The sequence below is a fragment of the Piliocolobus tephrosceles genome, chromosome 8, assembly GCF_002776525.5.
Source record: "Piliocolobus tephrosceles isolate RC106 chromosome 8, ASM277652v3, whole genome shotgun sequence".
In the NCBI taxonomy this organism is placed as follows: Eukaryota; Metazoa; Chordata; class Mammalia; order Primates; family Cercopithecidae; genus Piliocolobus; species Piliocolobus tephrosceles.
The window spans coordinates 27,824,219-27,845,491 of record NC_045441.1 but is presented as its reverse complement, the minus strand read 5'-3'; the positions used below and the strand labels follow the sequence as shown (position 1 = coordinate 27,845,491).

Sequence of the window (21,273 nt, the reverse complement as noted above, 5' to 3'; positions counted from 1 at the left end):
CCAGCCTTTTATAATTGTGTTCTACATCTCCATAGAGCCCACATCAGGCTGCAAAAAAACAAATATTGGACTTTAAAAAATAATGATTGTATTTCTTTATTAATGCAAGAGCTACATGTGATGTACAGTATTGTCAAACCCAATAAGCTGAACTTGCATTAAAATTGCATTAACTCTTTTATATTAAATCACATCTTGTATTTCAAAAATGGCTATAGTAAGGTTGAAATAACTTAATTTTCTTCACACTCCAGTCATTGAAGTTTTACTTTCCAGAAAACTGCATGGTAACCAACAGCACAACTGTAGTGGGTTTTAAGTTAAAAAAAAAAAAAAAAAGTATTTCCACATGATTAAAGCCAAACTTTCCTTTAAGAAGAGAGAATAACTTTGCAAAAGCATATTTTCTTGGTGGTATTTAACAAATAATGTAGTCATACAGCTTTTCATACAAAAATTTATTACCATCTTTGCTCTGTTGGAGTTAATTGGATTTAACTCATTATTATTTGGTTATTTATATGGTTAAACCATCCTAAATGCAGCCTAATGGAAAGCAGTTGAGAGATACTGACCTGTGGCCCAACTGGAAATGGTGGGTGGGTCTGACTGGCCTGGTGTTGGTCAGGAGTACCTGGGTCTGATAGTGCCGGGTTTCCTCTGGCCCCTGGAATTCAAAGGAGAAATGCTCCCTTAATATATGATCCAGCCTGGGAACTGCACACAACCCCATTTGCCTGTGATGTCACATAACATTAAGGCATAGATGATATGACAGAGTGGTTTATCAATATCTCCAGTGCTCAAATCACTTATCAACTGCATAAATAATGATGAGAGACATTCAGGATGGCCAAGTTCATCAAGAGGCAGAAGAACAGAACAGCAGGGAATGTAGCACAGTCAGCTTGCATAGAGTATGCCAGTGTGCCACATGTGTGGGAAACTATACCCTTTAAGTACAAGCAAGCCACAGCTAATCTAGTATCCTAAAATTAAATGAAGTGTGATCTCAGATATGACCAAGTCCATCCATATTTTCCCCTAATACGGCTTTCCCCATCTCCTCCATACTCCTAAGCCCTTCGTCCATACTCTTTGAACACTGAATCTTATGACATCGCTTTCCTGAAAACAAAGCCTTTTTCCATATCACCTTACACAATGTCCTAAAAAGAATATGGCTCTCCCTAAGCAAGTGTCCCAGGTGCTGACTGAAACACTAGGAATCCCACAATAGCTCCAGGGAGCTCCGCCATGCTAAGCACAGAACACAGCTTGCTTCCTTTACTGGAATCCTACTGGACAGCAAGGCAGAAAAAATGAAATTCACCCAAGAGCAAATCCTTCAAACTCTTTTTAACATGTTCATTTCTCTACGTGTGCTTCTGTGCTTTGTTTCAGGACAAACTGTAGCAGGTAAGATAGTGGTAGAAACAATAAATACACAAACAAACAAATAAAACCGGTGGCAATTTTTGAGAATTTCTACTTGGTAGCTTTGTTTCCTTGGAGTTTTCTAATGGGTGGTTGAAATCCAATTCCAAGCAAACCTGAACAAGATCCTCTTTTCTGATGTTTGTCCTGTGAATAACAAGTGGAAGACAATTCAAACCCTGTTTACTGGCATGCCACGGACAACCCAGAAAAAAAGATAGGGCTCTGTCACACTTATAAATTTTAAAGAAGGTATTATTGGCTCATTTAAAACAAATTCTCCTATATATTCTCCAAAGGGACAGACTTATAAATAATGGAAACAGGGAAAAATACTTCAGCACATTAAGCTACAAATAAAATTGACTGCTACATATTATTCAATTGACTTCTATCTCCACCATGATGTGTCAATCATAACAGCATTTTATAATAGGATTAAGCAATAAATGTGCAAAGCCATTATGTGGAAATCTGAAAATCTGATTAATTTGTAATATTTTTGTGCAGAAAGTCAGGACTGGACATTGCTTGGGGAATACTACAAGCATTCTATTGAAATTCCTAAATTGATTTGGAACAAACTAATAAAAACACAGACTTGCTGACATTTTATAAAGTGAATTCTGTCAAAATATGTTTGGCATTTTAATGATTGCTGTCATTTAATAACAAGGATAAGATGACCCATCATAAGATGCCAATCATTTCCTCAGAATGTACAGAAGACTTTTCTTCTAAATTTTTTTATATGTGATTTACCTATTATGCTTAAAAGCATGGCATTTTAAGCTGGGAGATGGCTTGTGCAGTGCAAACCTTTCAAATCTCTGTTCTTTCTTATATACCCAAGTCCCATTTTGCCCTAAAATTCTCAGCAGAAATTTATGTACTTCAAAGAGCTTATGAGGTTTCAAAGTGATGTTTTTGGTCAAATATTCAGATTAGGTAAATACTCAAATGGCTAAAAGTGCACAATTTTTTAAAAATTTGGTTGTTTTCCCATACTTGCCAGCCATGGGTTTTTATACCAGACTACGAAAAGAGATTTTACAATGCGCAGAAAAATAGAAAAGCCCTTTTAAGCAATTAAAAAATGAATACCCTCATTCTAAAAAATTTCTATACCATGCCAAGTCCTTCTGGCTCATGTTTCTTTCATGCATACAAAGCCCACTTTCTGACTGTGTTTCTAATGCGCGCCATCGTAATGTTTAGGATTGGTCTCGCACAGGCACTGTGTCAACAAGAGTGTGCGTTTGTTCCCCTCAACTTTACACAGATTACATTTGTTTACATTTATTCTTCGTTGCTTTGAGTCCTAGCTGGTGCCCAGCAGCTTGTTCTGAGGCTGGTTAATTCTCAAAAACCACGTTCAGTGCAGTCCAGGGCAATTCCACACAATTTCATGTGTAAAATGAAGTCTTTCACAGGCTCTAGAGGAGATTATGTATGCTCTCCTGCCTGGATCCAAAAGTAATGTTTCTTCTTAATGTGCATCTCCATTTTCCCCAAACACATGTATCACGCATAACCTTGTAGGACCATAAACTAATCCGTCTGGCTAGAAGGCGACTCTGGAATCAGGGGCCTTCGCAGAGCCAGAGGGGGAATCAGGAAGTCAGAATGAATAAATGATGTTGGCTAAGGGTTTCAGAGAGATTTGAAGCAACACTTAGCTGAATGTTTGCAGAGAATTTGACGTTGGATATTTTCATGAGCACAGATACGAAAACACAAACTTGAATGGGTTGGGTGGGTTTCTCCTGACCAGGAGCCTAGCAAACATGTTACATCTCTGAGACCAAGGAATTCCAGGAAAGCTCTCTGAAGTCTGTTATGAAGTTAGCAGTCTATGCTTTTGAGGCAGCAACTATGAGCTCTACAGGACAGAGGCTGTGCTGCTGGTTCATCACTTTATGCTGTCATTTCATTCACATTTCTTTTTCAGTAGAAATAGAGGTCTGGCTTTTAGTTCAGCAGTGATATAATTCCTTTAAGATAGGTACTGGCATCCACTTGACTGCTGTTGTTTAACATAAACCTTTGAAATATCTTTAAATTTTTAGCATATTGGCAAATTCTACCTCAATTCCAATTTAGATATTCAAAGCCGTTTGGTGTAAGGGTTAAAACCAAGAACTCTAAAAAAAAATTAAACTCTGCCTGGATTTAAATTTAGCACTACCACTTAACTGAGAATGTGAACTCTGGCTTGTTTTCCAACTTCATGCATCACCTTGTAAAAGTCAGGGATAATAATAGTACCCCTCTCACAGCACAGCTGTTGTGAAGATTAAATGAGCTAATATATATGTAACTTTCTTGAAACAGTGCATGCTTGTCACATAAGCGCAATTTCTCTTGATTATTGTTATTTAATAAAAAAGTTTAATTTCTCTTTTGGAGAGACAGTATCTCACTCTGTTGCCCCGGCTAGAGTGCAGTGGTGTGATCATTGCTCACTGCAGCCTTGATCTCCTGGGCTCAAGAAATCCTCCTACTTCAGCCTTCTGAGTAGCTGACACCCAGCTAATTTCTTCTTCTTCTTTTTTTTTTTTTTTTTTGGTACAGAAATAATCTCACTCCATTGCCCATACTGGTCTTGAACTCTTGGCCTCAAGTGGTCCTCCTGCACTGGCCTCCCAAAGTGCTGGGATTTTAGGCATGAGCCACAATGTCCAGCCTAAGCTGTATTTAATCTAATAATATTTAATATTATTTAATGTGTCTAAATAGCGACCTGCCCCAAGCCGACTCAATTCATATTCCTGCCCCTCTGTCCCTTCCTGTGCAGTTCACATTCTCTTGCACACTGGCTAAAGGTGGCCACTGTGCACTGACGCTAACTCTGTTCTTGGTACCACTGGATGAATGTTTGGAGCTGAACTAAATGGTTGGGTCCTGAAGAGCCTACAAAGCAAGATGCTTACATATATAGTGCTTCCTTTAGTCCATGGTAGCATAATCACGAAATATGGCACAAAGATAGTGGCAAGGTTTCCAAATTTTCACACAGACCATGGCTTATACCAGTGGTCCTCACCCAGGCCTGTAAATCATTTGTGGAGCTTCCTGAACACAGAGGTTGATATCCCTCATGAGGCCACTGACAGAGCATCTAAAGGGTAGCTCACGTGAATGTTTTATGAAACTCTACCTGTGACTGAAGACCACAGGGAGCCAGCAGTGGCTTGGATGTTACCTAGGCAAGGCTGAATCTCCTTTGTGCTGAGACTGCCATATGCAATCAGTTTTCTGAATGGCAGATGGGTCTGCAGCTAGTGTAATCCCCTTGGCCTTCCAAGCTTCTTTATCTGCACCATTCTTTTATCATAATCCTGATTGACTTCTAGCTTAGCAAGGGTGGAATCATCTCAGATACATCTGTTTTGTAATTATGATTTGTTCACAGATAATTTTAAAAGTATAATAACTGATTTTAAAGGGATCGTAATATAAAATTTAAAATAGCCATATAACAGGAGTTAATTATCTGCAAATACAAGAAACCCTGATTTGAATCTATTATGGACAGGACAGGTCATAAATGGTGAAGACATCAAAATACCGATTAGGAGATTGGATGGTACACTTGGATACAACTTATTCATTGTTATAAGACCTGGTCGTCAGAGGGCATTTGTTCCCTCAACACCATTGGTCCCAGGGTTGATCTCACATCCGAAACCCACAGGGTTGCCTGCAGATCCCTCTGCTCTGGAGGGACTGTGACCCACAGAGCTGAGAGGGGTGACCGCCTGAGCATGACACTCCTTTCTTCAGTGCCCTCCTGAGGACCGAGCCTCCCACACACCACTCTCTCCACACAGCTCAAGCTGAGTCCCTGAACAACCATCACCAATGACTGTCATTGCACTCCTCATAGCAAGTTCATTTTTGTTTTGCAATTTTTTTTAAAATTTGGTACAACAGATTTTCATTCACCAAGGGGAACCTGGCTCAGCATCTCTTAGTGACGCTAAAAGTAAAACAGATGTTCACTCTTGCACAGAGTTTTGAATTGTTCCCTCTTTTTGGAGTTGACTCTTCCAAGTAAGTCATTTTAAGAAACGAATACACTATTTTTAATCCCGAGAGTACATACTCCTTTCTGGAGCCTTACCCTTTGCAAAGAGAATATGACGGCCAGGGCAGATTGAGAAAGGAACAGAACTGCAAATATAAATTGTTCATCCCAGGCAAAGCAGCTCCACTTCCTCCCATGCATCAGCGATCCCTCCAAAGTACAGTGCTTAAGATTCCCTGGTTAATGACCAATGTATTTTTTATGAATTGGGTTCTTCGGATAGAGAGTTTGGGTTTCTGTGCTCTCTGCATTAGCACAAACATAATCACCTGAAGGTCACAGAGATCCCTCAGCTTTTTCTGGTAGTCATACCTTTCTCACCCACTGTTTGCAGTTTCCACCAGTGAAGGAGGTGACACAAAGGTTACTTATTCTAAGACAGACAGTTGGATGCATTGTTATTTCATGCTGGGCGTGTGAACCCCAGTTAAGCAGAGCAAAAGTCCCCTCTAAATTAAACTTCTCTTTCTTTCAATTTTTTCAAGATTACTAAATGCCAAAGACGGGGTGGAGGTGTCTATAAAAATCTCTGCTGAGCTACTGCCACTCTTTGCCTCTTTTTATTGCCAGTTAGAACTTCTTTATGATACTGGCCACACAGGTATTTACATACAGAACACTGTACGGACCCTCAGTAGAATCTGAGACTCCAAGGCTAATTCTACAAGCCATGCTTGGAAATCAAACATTCATTAATCCACATAAGGGTTTGTACGTTTTTGCAAATTACATTGTCAGGTACTTGTAAATTCACCTATTGAGGCCTGGAGAACCAAGACTGTCTGATTACATTAATATGAAAAATGCATTTCTTTATTCTTTTAGTGAGTGACTTATCTGGCTCTAGCAGAGGGAAGTCCACCTTTCTTTGGGTGAAGGGTCTAGGTCCTAAGTGGTTCCAAATCTTTATTTTAAGGCTGCATCTATACATGAAAAGCCAAAGGGAGATCTGAGACATTTAGATAAAGTACAAAAAGAAATCCTACAAATCTCTTATTTGGACTGAAGATGTTTTTGTAGTATCTGCCAAAATTCCTCAATAATTGCTTCATTTTTTATATGTAGATTTAGTCTGTGTTATAGAAGACTTTAATGACCTTTTCTTCCTCAAAATCTACTAAATATCCCTCAACCTTCTTCCAACAATTTTTTTTATCATTTGTTTCCACATCTACCTAATAGAAGCAGAGCTAAACTCCTGTGATATACAGGTCAATAAAGGTCTCAATTTCTGTAAATATTTTTTCTCAGAGAGACATGAATAAAGGAGATAGTCATCAAATGTATTTTAGCAAAATTCCACGAAATACTTTAGGCAGTTAGAGAACTTTGGGGGTAGAGATTATCCCTTGAGTACTGCTCTCTCTACAAGAGTGTAAGTTCTTTCAGGGAAAAGTCTCTCATTTTGTATCTCCCACAGGCCAGCTCCAGGCCGTCGTATGTACACATTTATGTATCTCCATATGTATGTGTGTATGGTGGTGTTGAGGTACAGCACAATGAGTTCATATTCTTAAAATGATGGAGGTATGTGTCAAAATTAGTGGAAAGAATTCAGACACAGATTTTTACAGCATCCAAAAATAGTTTGTCTAATTTTTAAAATGTGCCTTTTTAAGTTTAAGAAGTCTTGCTCATTTCAAAACAGTTCTCCTAGGAAATGCACGCTTCCTCTGGCAAGGTCATTGCTAGGAGGCACCCTCAACACTGCACTCCATCCCTGGCCGAAGTCTCCTTGCAACTGACAGCTGGGCTCTGGAATCTACAGATGGTCCAGTCACACATGTTCTGGGCTTTCATGCCCATCTAAGCAGTCTCCTTCTTTCTTCGTCCTTGCTCAACCCTGTGCCAACGGGGTTTAATAATTTGTGGGGATCAGTGCAAAATAAAAACGCTGGTCCTGGCCTGGGGCTGGGAAATCAATCTCTCCTTCTCCAGGGCACCACCCCACCTTATTGCAGATGGGTGAACCCAAGGGATTGCAACCTTCTGGCTGGGATGTGTTGGAGACCTGGATTGGGGTTGAGCAGGAAGACCCTTGATGAGTCACATGCTGAGCATATGACCTTCCCCTCACTTGAGCCAAAGCCCCCTGAGAAGGGCAGAGTGGAGCACGTGGCAGCCACACTCAGGCTTCCAGGGCCACCAGGGACAGAGAGTGGACAGCCAGAGCCCACCCTGTCCTGGGGAGGTGAGGAAACTCTAAGCCCCCTCCATCCTCCTACATGCTCAGATGTCCCATTGGACTTTACTGATAAAACACAAATTCACAGACAAATTCTGAAGAAATTCAGGATGGTGACCTCAAGGCATTAAATCCCAGCCATCGGGTTCTGCTGGCTGCTGAGCTCTGTGAGACTGCAGCCGTCACCTGCCCATGAAAGAGGCCCTCCCCACAGCTCACTGCCGATTCCACTGACTCGGTTTCCATACCATTTTGGGTTACTAGTTTTCCTTCAAGAAACCTCAGAAAGGATCTTCAAATTTTGAAACTTGTCCCTACACCTAAAACCGCTTCAAGAAAGTCGCTTTTCTAAATCAGTGCAAATTCTTTTTTTTTTTTTTTTCTTGAGATGGAGTCTCGCTCTGTTGCCCAGGCCAGGGTGCAGTGGCTTGATCTCTGCTCACTGCAACTTCCACCTCCTGGGTTCAAGCGCTTCTCCTGTCTCAGCCTCCTGAGTAGCTGGAATTATAGGCATGCACCACTACGCCCGGTTAATGTTTGTATTTTTAGTAGAGACAGGGTTTTGCCATGTTGGCCAGGCTGGTCTTGAACTTCTAACCTCGGGTAATCTGCCTGCCTCAGCCTCCCAAAGTGCTGGGATTACAGGCGTAAGCCACCGTGCCCAGCCCATATTAGTGCAAATTCTTAAGAATGCTTATATTTACAGAGGAATTTAAACACGGCTTTTTTTCCCCAACCAGAAATCAAACCCACAAATCATTAACATGTCTATTACAAGTCATTATGAATGGCCTCCTAAACATATCATTTGGTGGGAAATTAGGATAAAATTTGGTTTTCTAATTCATTATGCTGATAATACAGAGACAAGGTATGAATTCTTCAAAAAAGGAAGCATTTAAAAGGTGTCACCTGCTTTTCTTCAGCTGTAGATCTACCTTTGCAACAGTGTTTCGCTTTCACTACCACCACCACCACAGATTTTTCTCTCCTGGCTGGCCGCCAAATCACTGGGGAGCTTGACAACAAGGGAACAAGATCTAGATTCTTCAAGGCAGTGTGATTGGCCTAGTTTTAAATTGTTTTCAGTTTATCTACCCTTAGTAAAACAGGCAAGAATTACCAACAGCTGGTTTTAAATATGCTTGAAAAATGGTCAAAGCTGTTAAATATTCTTTGAAATTGTGGGACTAGCTTAGGTGAAGAGCGAGCGAGAGGGGAGCGTTTTGAGGGTGAGGAGATGTGGGCGAAGTGAGGGGAGCTAGTCCATGTTTTCATACCTGACACCTGCATTACAGTACTGTGGTGTGGAAATGGCAAGGCCAGAGAACTCTGCAGTTCTTTCTGTAAGATCCCATCCTCCAGCCCACTTCTAAAACATTCTGATTTGTGTTCTAATACCCGCAAGGCTCTCTTTGCAGCCTTACAGACCTACAGGACTTCTCCATCTGACACCTTCTTATGAGATTTTAAACTCTTTTTACTCACTGAGACTGTTAGCCAAGTGGTCCCACATGGATACTGGAAACTGAAGCCTGAAAAGGAGATGGGGATGGACCAGAGATCACTGTGTTGTGGTGACACGAGTCCACACTCTTGGCTCAGACCAAAGTTATCATGAGAACGACGGTGATATCTCATTACCCTCTTCTCCTCCAAGACCCCAGATGCCTTCCAGAGGTCTGAACTCTGCACAACCCTTCAGCAGCAAGGAAGCTACTAATCTGTCATGCAGAATATGATTTAAGCATGAGTTACAACAGACTAAACCATTATTTCAATTGGAAATGATGGCCTCTGGGTGCAGTCACTTCTGTGGTACAAGACCTCAGAGACCTCCAAGACAGAAAACAGTGGTTCTTCATCAGCAGTAGCTGCATTTGTGACTGCAAAGGGCAGGTGATTAGATCACCACAGACCATAGACTTCCCCAGATTCTGAGATTGAACAGGGCAGTCCAATTAAAGGAGATCATTAATAATTGGGTCAATAGGAATACGGATCTTGAAATTTAATTTTTCCAAGAAAAAAATTTTAATTGTCACGTGCTACTGTGTCTGGAATTGGTTCCTTCCTGTAGGTTCTTGGTCTCCCTGACTTCAAAAATTAAGCTGCTGACCCTGATGTTGAGTGTTACAGTTCTTAAAGATGGTGTGTCCGGAGGTTTGTCCTTCAGATCTTCACATGTGCCCTGAGTTTCTTCCTTCTGGTGGGTTTCTGGTCTCGCTGGCTTCAGGAACACAGCTGCAAACCTTCCCTTTGTTATAGCTTCGTAAACGTGGCACGTCCAGAGTTGTTTGTTTCTCCCACTGTGTTTGTAGTCTCGCTAACTTCGTAAGTGAAGCTGCAGACCTTTGCGATGAGTGTTACAACTCATAAAGGCAGCGCAGACCCAAAAATCAACCAGCAGCCACGCTTTGCTGGGAATAGCAAAAACAACAAAGTCTCCACAACGTTGAATAGCATCCACCCACTGGCGGCTGCAGGAGCATGTGGCCAGCTTTTATTACCTTATTTGGCCCTGCCCACATCCTACTGATTGGTCTATTTTACAGGTCACTGATAGGCCCATTTTACAGAGTGCTGATTGGTCCATTTTACAGAGTGCTGATTGGTCCGTTTTTACAGAGTTCTGATTGGTGCATATACAAACCTTTAGCTAGACACAGAGCACTGATTGATGCGTTTTTACAGAGTGGTGATTGGTGCATTTACAAACCTTTAGCTAGACACAGAGTGCTGATTGGTGCAGTTACAATCCTTTAGCTAGACAGAAAAGTTCTCCAAGTCCCCCCCCAACCCAGAAGCCCAGCCGGCTTCACCTCTCACTATCATGATCAAACAACATTTTAATGCCCTTCTCCCACCCCAAAGGATGTGTTCTCAATCTCAAGACAATCCTTAAAAATGAAGAATTTCAGCCTAATGAAAAACTCATAGCATCATGCTTTCTTTTTCACTTTCCTTTTGACCAGTGACTGTTTCATGGTAGATGGACCCTGGTCTGTTTGGAGTATTTGGGAGCTTCATGTGTTTCGTGTCAGCAAGGTAGGATTTGAGGAATCACAGCATGCTCACTGCTTTTATTCTTCTAGGCACAGGAATGTGTGGCCAACACTCCTCTTTATTCAAAATTCTTTTGAATAAAGAATTCCTTTCTTCCCTCAATCCTTATTTTTAAGAGACAAAAATATAATTTCCTTCATATATACATATTTATATGTGCCAGCTCATACACTAATGACTTTGTATATATTATTTAATCAACTCTTACAATAACCCTATTAGGTGTTTATGATTATTTCATTCATTTATACAGGAAACAAAACTGTATAAACTGTCTAAATAAATAGAAATTAACTCACTGCCTCTTCGGCACAATGAGGAAGCAGCAGAGAGATGAGAGTATCAGGCCTTTCTCATTGATGGCAGGATCACGTCTTTAGCCAATTAGGTTTCTCTACTGCTCAAACATTTTATAATAGCTGCCATCGACTCAATACTTACCATGTGCCAGCCACTATACTCAGTATTTTATATCTGTTTTCTCATTAAATCTTCACAGAAGGTCTGTGTAATCAGGACCATCGTTCCCGTTTTGCAGATGTGGAAACTAAGGTTTAGACAGGTTAAATAATTCACCTATGGTCACAGTTAGTGAGTAATAGAGTTGGGATCTGAATCCAATTCCATTTGACTTCAAGACTACACTACATTATACATTAAATGCAAATATTTCAATAATACAGACCACAATAAATCACCAATATCATGATACAAATTGCAGTTTTTAGATATTTTCCTCTGCATCTAGTGGAACCCGGGCCCAGAGCACTCTAGGTTCCCAGTATGGTGGGTGGAGGAGGGGAAATGGCAGAGAAGTAGGGAGAGGAAAAGAGTGGGTCCCACCAGAGACATCCTTTTCTTGTGCCCCATTTTTTCCCCAGGAAAACTTGACCAAATTCCTAAGAAATAAGCACCCCCGCAATCGTCTTTAAAATAATGTTAATAATGAGCTAAGAGCAGCTGCATTCTTAGTTTAGGGTCTCCATAATCAAGGTGTGACCCCTGGGCCAGCAGCATTGGCATCCCTTGGGACCTTGTGAGAAAGGCAGATGCTCAGGCCCCAGTCCAGCCAGGTCTCAGACCCACCAAATCAGAATCTACATTATAACACGGCCCCCAGGTGATGCACAATGCCCATGGTAAAGTGCAAGAAGCACTGGGTTTGAGTTTATAATTCTTTGCATTTCTCCTTTTTCTTCCTCCCTCTCTTCCTTCCTCCATCCTTTCCTCCTTCCCTTCTCCCTGTCTTGTTTCCTTTCTGTCTTTTTCATTCCTTCCTTCTTCCTCCCTTCCTTTCTTTTTTATTTGGCAGTACTAAAAGCAGGAATGCACCCACAACTCCTAACTTGCATCAGACATTTGCAGTAGACTCTTAAATCCTATCCCACAAAAGTCAAGGGGGAGGCGTGAGAATGTGGAGAAAGAAAATGTGCTGGAGGAATGCTCTCAATCACAGTAATAACCTGGGCCACTTCTTACTCCATGCAACCTGCTGGGAGGACGACCAAGGAAGAGGTTCACAGCAGGAAGAGCTGCTTCCACATTCTCTTAAAGGGACCCATATTTATCCTTTTTAAAACACAACAAAACTTGTGCCAAATGTAGCCCAATATCATTGCTCTGTTATTTATGGCAATTTTCCTGACCACTTTCTCCTTCCATATCCATATCTTTACTTTTCCATTTGTGAGGGTCCATGAAGATAAGAGTCTGGCCTATCCGTTTCAGTTATTTGCTCTCAGAACATCACATTCTTTACAAAAGTAGCCAAAGTACCACTTTAAATAAGGGTAATGAAAATTTTAAATCCCTTAAAGCAGAAATAAAACAGCATTTCTACACAGATACTCCAAAAGACTAGCATTTGCAATCCACTCTTGTGTGCAACTCAAAATCAGTGAAAGGGGGGTCATTTAGAACTCAGTAAAGGACAGGAAGGAAACACCCCCAGAGGAATTACATTGCATGAAATTGTAGCATCACATCCGGTTAGCAAACCCTTATGGTAATAGAGTTTCTATAACAAACAACAACACAAAATTGATCAGGAAGAGAAAGATGTCACACAACTCACTACAAACAAATTACCAAGAGTTTCAAACCTTCAAAGATGGGGTAACAAAATATTGCATTCCTATGAAGATTAAGTAGATCCAGAATATGAAAATTCAAATCGGCCGGGCGCGGTGGCTCAAGCCTGTAATCCAAGCACTTTGGGAGGCCGAGACGGGCGGATCACGAGGTCAGGAGATCGAGACCATCCTGGCTAACATGGTGAAACCCCGTCTCTACTAAAAACTACAAAAAAAAAAAAAACTAGCCGGGCGAGGTAGCGGCGCCTGTAGTCCCAGCTACTGGGAGGCTGAGGCAGGAGAATGGCGTGAACCCGGGAGGCGGAGCTTGCAGTGAGCTGAGATCCGGCCACAGCACTCCAGCCTGGGCCACAGAGCCAGACTCCGTCTCAAAAAAAAAAAAAAAAAAAAAGAAAATTCAAATCAATGTCTCATCAAGAGATTGTTGGAGGCTTTTTTGCCTTCCCAAGAGTCGGTTATAAAAAACCAACCAGCCAAACAACTAGTTCAATTCATGTGTCTCTGACCATTTTTTTCTCACTTAGTCTATTTATTTCTTTGCATTACTGTAATTGAAAAAGTATCTATCGCTAAAAGATGCTATTAACTTGAGTGCATTCATAGAGTGTTATATTACTAATAGACTTAGGTCATATGTTGTCCTCTTGTTCTGAAGATTATGTTCCACTTAAAGTCAAATAGAACAAAAGCTCCACAGAACTTGTTCAGATTATTTTTATCATTATTTTAACACCATTACATGATAGTATCAATTGTGTAGCCATTTCCATTTGTTATATCAACTTATTTTTGGGTCTGTGTCAGAGTTCATCTTATATAAATATCCCTACTAACCATGACTTGGACTCTGATTATAACTTACAGGTTTTCAGTCCAAATACTTCAACAATTTACTTTTTGAGTTTACATTTGATTTTAGAACTTTAGGGTCAGAATTGAAACAAGACACAGACAATAACCCTAAATACAATGGTGAAAAGGTGAAATAATAAAAAAAAATCCAATAGTTTAAAAATAGATGGCATATTTTATTGAATCTAAGATGTTATTGATGTAAAATTTGTGAATATTTTGTTCCACAAGGAAAGAAACAAAGCTGCCAGTTAAACCATGACATGCCACTGATTATAAGGCACATCCCAATTTGCATCCCCAAATCTTTCTTTTAAGATGCCTCATTAAAATGTTGGTTAAAAGGCTGTATATCTTAGAATGAATAAAATACGTTAGTACTTGTTACTCATTGGGCTCTATATATCAGTGAGTTATGGCACAGACAATAGGAAGTCGAGTAAACTGGAGATTTTGATGTACAATTTCTAAAGATCCTCAGGTTTGGTGGGTTAAAATGTATTGGTGGAGTATGGCAGTTGGATAAAATGCCTTATTAGAAGAAGTTGACTCAGCTGGATGTGGTGGTTCACACCTGTGATCCCAGCACTTTGGGAGCTGAGGCAGGCAGATCACGAGGTCAGGAGTTCGAGACCGGCCTGACCAACATGGTGAAACCTCATATCTACTAAAAATACAAAAATTAGCCAGGCATGATGGTGCATGCCTGTAATCCCAGCTACTCAGGAGGCTGAGGCAGGAGAATCACTTAAACTCAGGAGTCGGAGGTTGCAGTGAGCTGAGATCGTGTCATTGCACTCCAGCCTGGGTGACAGAGCGAGATTCCAAGAGGGAAGGGAAGGGAAGGGGAGGGGAGGGGAGGGGAGGGAGGGGAGGGGAGGGGAGGGAAAAAGAAAAAGAAAGCAGGGGGGGAGGGAGGGAGGGAGCTGACTCAAACAAGAAGGGATCAGGGAAAGAAACACCTAGTCCTTGAGCATCAGCCTAGGATCTGGCAATATTCTATCTAGAAAATTCTGCATCTGTGATCTCATTTAATCTTCATAACAAGCCTGTGATATTAGAATATTAGAATTAAGGGTTAGAAAATTCAAGTAACTGACTCAAACCTTTTTTTTTTTGTTTGTTTGTTTTTTAGAAAAGTAGGAGGAGGAAAAGGAAGAGTTGGGATTCAAACCTGAGGCTGGTCAAGTTCTTGTGCTCTTTCAATCTCAAGCTGCATTGTACACAAATCTATGCATTATACGCTAGTCTATCAATGTGTATCATGAGGAGTATTTAGGCATGTCAACGTACTTCAGCAACAGACCACCATGTGGTGGAGCACATTCTGATTTATAGATTCACTGAAAGGAAGGGTCAGGCATAGTGGCTCAGGCCTGTAATCCCAGCACTTTGGAAGGCCGAGGCAGGAGGATCGCTTGAGCTCAGGAGGTTGAGACCACCCTGGTCAACATGGCAAAACCCCATCTCTACAAAAATGACAAAAAAATTAGCCAGGCATGGTGGCGCATGCCTGTAGTTCCAGCTACTCGGGAGGCTGGGGTGGGAGAATCACCTGACCCTGGGAGGACAGGGCTTTGGTGAGCTATGATTGTGCCACTGCACTCCAGCCTGGGTGAGGGAGTGAGGCCCTGTAGACATACATATACCATGGGGGCATCTCAGTAGGAAGGGGGTAGAAAGAATGATTGATAGGATTTGGGCTTGCACTCAGTGATTTTGGAAAGAGTTCAAGGAAGTGGAGCTTCACTCTGGATTGGATGATGATTTCTGAAAGTGGGGCAACTTTATGATTGAACACTTTAATAATTCTTCTGTAGGAGGTAGGAAAAATGAAGCCAATTTAAAACTATTTGGCTGGGCCTGGTGGCTCATGCCTGTAATCCCAGAACTTTGGGAGCCCAAGGAGGGCAGATCATGAGGTCAGGAGATCAAGACCATCCTGGCCACATGGTGAAATCCCACCTCTACTAAAAATGTAAAAAAAAATTAGCTGGGCATGGTGGTACGTGCCTGTAGTCCCAGCTACTTGGGAGGCTGAGGCAGAAGAATAGCTTGAACCTGGGAGGTGGAGGTTGCAGTGAGCCGAGATCGTGCCACTGCACTCCAGCCTGGTGACAGAGCGAGCCTCCGTCTAAAAAAGAAAAAGAAAAACAACAACAACACAAAAACAAACTATATTTGATAAAAGAACAGTGTGCACTCATATTAGTCAGAACGAGTGACTATTTGGTCATTTTGTGGTTTTGACAATGTTCATTTTTTGTCTGTCTTCAGGCATGACAATGGAGTGCACCTGGTTTTGCCGTGGCCCACCCTGGTCAGAGTAGCCTTGTCTGATGTTGTGGCCTCGTCTGATGTTGATGTTCTATGAAATTGTGCTCAGTGGGACAATACCAATGTCCCAGTTGTGAGCACCAGGCCAGGTCCTAGGTGTTAGGGGCTGCTCTTCTCTTTCTCAGTTAAAGAGTACAAGTTTCATTTTGAGGGTATATGATGGACCGCAAACCATGTGGGAGGTATGGATGATGCTATCTAATGCTAATTATAAAATTTTTGTACAGGGAGATACATTTGGCAATGAAGAGCTTCTCTTGGAAATGTCAGCTGACAGCAGAATATCTGATAAATTTCTGGTTGACCTGTCTGACAGTTTCATCTCTCTGGAGTTCAGGGAGCAGAGTCTAGACTTAATTCTGAACAACTGGGCCACGTTGCTGTAATGGAATCCTTAGGATAATGTGACTGAATATCCTCAGACGAGTTGTTTATCAAGAAAGGGAATGTGAGACAGAACCAGATGTGCCTAGACTTTAGAAAATCAGATTCTGAAAAATTCAGGAAGATCATTGACATAATCCCGTAACCAGAACCCCATAAAAACAAGATAACAAGAGTCTCTAAAAATCAGATTCAGGCCATACACAGTGGCTCATGCCTGTACACCCAGCACTTTGGGAGGCCAAGGTGGACAGAGTACTTAAGGCCAGGAGTTTGTGACCAGCTTGGGCAATGTGGCAAAACCCCGTTTCTACTAAAAATGCAAAAATTAGCCAGGGGCAGTGGCGTGCACCTGCAATCCCAGTTACTTGGGAGGCTGAGGTATGAGAATCATTTGAGCCCAGGAGGCGGAGGTTGTAGTGAGCCAAGGTTATGTCACTGCACCTGGGCAACAGAGTGAGACTCTGTCTCAAAAAAAATTATAAAAAAAAAGATTCTGACAACCATGTAGAATCTGACTGACTTGTGCTTTCCTTTTTGCTTCATATGCACTGCCTGTGTAATTTTGGATAAGTTATTTAAGCTCCCTGATTTTTAGTTTCTTCAACTGTAAAATGGAGGTAATAATAGCACCTGCATCATAATTGTGAGACTTAAAGAGATTACTGGATAAAAAGAGCCCAGCTCTGTGCCTGGAACATAATAAATACTCAACAAATGTTGGCTGCCATTATTAATTATTTTTACAAGTGACATTAACATACAATTGTTCAATCACAAATGATCATGATAAAGAAGGAAAGAGGAAAGCATTGAAGAAATCACTGTGGCCACAGAGGATGCCTTCTAACAAGGGGACACTTTAGTGGAACCTTTAAAATCAAAGACTCATGTGGCCAATATGTAAGAATTAATTCAGGCATATGGAAAAAAATGTAGGAAGACCAGAGGAGGAGGGGGTTTCAAATCGAAATGGCCACATCTAAAAACTCCTCTGAGCTTGTATCCAGTGTTCCGAAACAATGCAATCTCCCACAGGTCCAAAAAAAAACTCAGCGTTTTCTTCTCAAAAGCTCCAGTTCCTCCTAATTTCACATTTCCATTTATGTTAGTCTTTCTAATCACACATGCTCAACAAGCCCATCTCTCAGTTACCTTTGCCTGGTTTCTCTGCCTCAAACCCAGAAGTAGTGGCTCTCAAATCCCAAATCCTCCATTCCACTGCTGCTGATAGCTGTCCCCTGGCCCCTTCAGTGGCCCTCCATGACATGCAGACCACAAGCATAGCTGCATGCCTCTGCTCTGTCCTGTCTCTTGTCCACCCTACCCTCTGATGGCAGTAAAGACTTGTCAGTGCCACCACTGAGTGAAGCCTAGCCGATGCTTCCAACTTTGGTGCTTACTCTCAGACAGCTGAGTCAGGAGATTGAGCGGTCAGGGTTTGGGGTTTGGGGTTTGGGGTGGAACAGGTAGGCAAAGACAAAGCCTCCATCAGGACACCTGTCAGTGGTTAAGCGCCAGCCCCAGGCAGGAATCTAACAAGAGCCTTAGGACGAGGAGCACAGGCTGTGAAGGCGGATTGCCTGTCTCCACCACTTAACGGACATGGGACCTCCAGCAAGCTGCTTAATCTTTCTTGGCTCAGTTTTGTCATCTGTAAAATTGAAGTAAAAATGCTACCTCCTTCATAGAGTGAGGATGAAGTGCACTAAATAAATAAATTGCATAATTGCAGTTTCTGGCACATAGTAAACACACAATAAATGTAAGCATTCTTATTGTTGCCTTGTATTTTGAAGGGAGACAAGAGACCACCTTGGCGATCACATTAGTAGGCATGCCACCCAGCAGGGCTCCAGAACATAGAGCAGGCGGCAGGCCTGGGAAACCGGGTCACAGCTGTTTGATCTGACAAGATACTGAGATTCTGAGCATTAGCCTCAAACATTGTCAATGCCTGGGGGCAGGGTAGAGCCCACAGGTGTGTCAGGAGGGGAAGAAACAGCTGGGGAAGGAGCAGACCCTGACATCACCTTCCCTAGTGATTTGCAAAGGCTCTGCAGAAGGAGAGATGACAGGCACTACTCAGGGCTCAGACCCAAGGGACATAGAGCTCAGGACAGAAATCTACGTAGTCCTGTATGAGCAATAGTGGAAGAAGAATGAAAGGAATTATATTTCCGGTGTGGAAGACATCATTTCCAGGGCAATGTCTGGCAGTGATGGCTTTGGGCAAAAATGGCTCGGTTGGTGCTGAGGAATCCATACAAAGGCTGAGGTGGTGTCTGAACGTGCATCCCCAAAATAACTCAGGTCCTAAATGGAGCATAAGCACACATGTAGATATAGGTGGACTATAATGATAGGGACCAAATAAATAAACAGAGACCAGGGAGACAGCCACCAGGGAGGTAGTGACAGCCTGCATGCTTAACCAAGTAGCAAATGCTTGTTCAGAGCCCAGGCTGGATTCTGCTGGTATTTTCTTGCAGTTGTCATTCCATTCCCAGTAGCTCTCAGTCCTTGCCCTGAAGGAGAGCTATGCTTGGGGATTCCCAGTTCTAAGACCCTGGTCTGAGTTCCAAATTCACTACTGACTATAAACTCTAGCCACCTCATCTGAAAATTGTTCATTTGTTCATTCAACATGATATTTATTAAGTTCTTGCCAGGGGGAACATATTTTGCAACATGCTAGGGATACATAAAATATACCAGCCACGCGTGGTGGTGAGCGCCTGTAATCCCAGCTACTCGGGAGGCTGAGGTGGGAGAATTGCTTGAACCAGGGAGGCGGAAGTTGCAGTGAACCAATATCATGCCACTGCACTCCAGCCTGGGGAATAGAGCAAAACTCCGTACATATGTACATACATACACACCAAGTTGTCACATTTCTCATTACTTAATTAATTTACTCATTCCCCAAAATATTTACTGAATGATGGACAGATATGCTCCCTGAGCCTCTGGGGCCTACAGCCTAGCAATGAAGCTACCTATTAAACTAATGGTTAAACAAGGAATTATTTCAGGAGATCACCTGAAAGAGGCTCTAGGAAATTCCAGGGAATGCAGGACCAGTTGCCCCATCAAGAGAAGATGTTTGGGAATACATGGTTCTATTTTTATAAAACTTTCTTTCAGATGCAGGCTTTGTTTTTAGACATAGCCTTCAAAATCTTCTGTTTTAAGTCATTAGCATTATATTTCAGGGTTTGTAAAAATAGTTAAAACAGAAGTTTAAAGACCTAGATGCTTGAACCCAACTGTCTCCATTGACAGTTTTCCTGGTTGTCATGTTATGGCAGGCAGGAGGGAGGACAATTCAGTGGCGCTGTCCTGGATCTGATTAGCCCAGGAGTATTTGCTGTATATCTTCACTGGACTGAGCATTCTTGTCCTTAGTACACTATTGTCCTTCACCCCACCCCCATCCCTCCACCCATCCTATTGTAATGCTGTTCTAATGACTACACTGAAGTGTACTTGCAGCCATCATAACTTCTTTAGGTAACAATGGATAAACATCAGTTTGAGAAATTCCAGGTCTATATTATTTATGAAGCTGCAATTCTCCTGTAAATAACCCAGTTGTTAAAATGATATGTATCTATGTAATTGAGTCTTCCGTATACAAATAAATAAGACTTTATTGCAATGTCAGAAGTTAACAGACCAGTCAATAAAATCAATAACTCACTTTTTCTTGCTTATATATCTAACTTTTCTCCACCTTTCCTCTGTCCTCTGTTTGTTCTAGTTACATATTACTGCTCAGAAGAAAATACAGCTCTTATGCTACTGTTTATTAAACTGTAGGTGAGGGGGAAGGTGGCAGACAAAGGGAAAAAGAAAACCGTTAAATCTCCCACCCATTTGGTGTGTTTCATATTTCACATATGTTTATGTAAGAAAACCAAAGAGGAGAGAAAAATGTCTTGTAAGTCAGAGTGCAGATATTTTGAGCATGAGTGCCCCACCCAAGCCACAAACAGATCAGATGACAGCCACAGTCTTGGGGAACTCCAGGGAACTGTTGCCTTGTCCTACAGTTGCTGTCCAAAGAGCCCTGCTGGATTAAAGCTGCACCATTTTGCTACCATGGCTGAGATTGTGTCAGCATTTCCCTTTTAAATCCCTAGTGCTGAGAAGCTGGTAATTCAGCTGGAAAAATGTGGTGGGCATAAATCTAGGCATATAGTATCTCTGAAATAGGGAAGTGGTTTGCTTGGAGTTAGTAGGTTATTTTTTAAAGCAATTTGCTTAATTGATTTGGCCCTTGTTGAGCTCACTCAAAAAGCTTAAAAGGACTACTTGATATTTTTTGTGGTTATTTAAAAAATCCAATTAAACAAATTGGCACTGATTCAAACTTTTCTGCACCTGAAGGGTGAAAGATAACCAAAATAGAGAAAAAGAAAAATTAACAGATTGGGTCACTCTAATCTTTATGATGATTCTATTGCTGTTCAAATAAATCCATAATTTATTGGCCTATTTGCATGGACCAGCTTGTCCTTTCCCGTAGACTAAACACATGAATTTGCCCCTCTTTAGTATCTATCAAAACAGAACCGGGCCTCTTAGGAAGGGAGGATGCCGGCATTTGCAAGACTTAACAGGGAATGCAGGTGTCAGCCTGGACTTATGGATCTTAATCAGGTGGTCGGAATGTCGGACTCTGAGGGGATTTTATGTTAGAAATGTGAAAATGTTTGTACTTTGGCTTGGAGCATGACATAATAATTTAGATTTGCATAGTGTGTTTTGTGTTGTAATAGTGAGGAATTGTATTTGTTATTGTGGATAACGAATAGTAGAATAAA

The 21,273-nt window shown here is 41.6% G+C and overlaps 1 protein-coding gene across 3 annotated transcripts in view; it reads right to left on the bottom strand.

The window, feature by feature from the left end:
• Positions 1-21,273, bottom strand: part of POU6F2 (POU class 6 homeobox 2) — a 496,629-nt gene that overhangs the window by 268,159 nt on the left and 207,197 nt on the right. For all 3 annotated transcript variants that reach the window (XM_023226357.2, XM_023226358.2, XM_031936007.1), the window contains one exon: positions 576-667. In XM_023226357.2, coding sequence (XP_023082125.1) covers positions 576-667 — 92 coding nt within the window. The remainder of the gene's footprint in view (positions 1-575; positions 668-21,273) is intronic.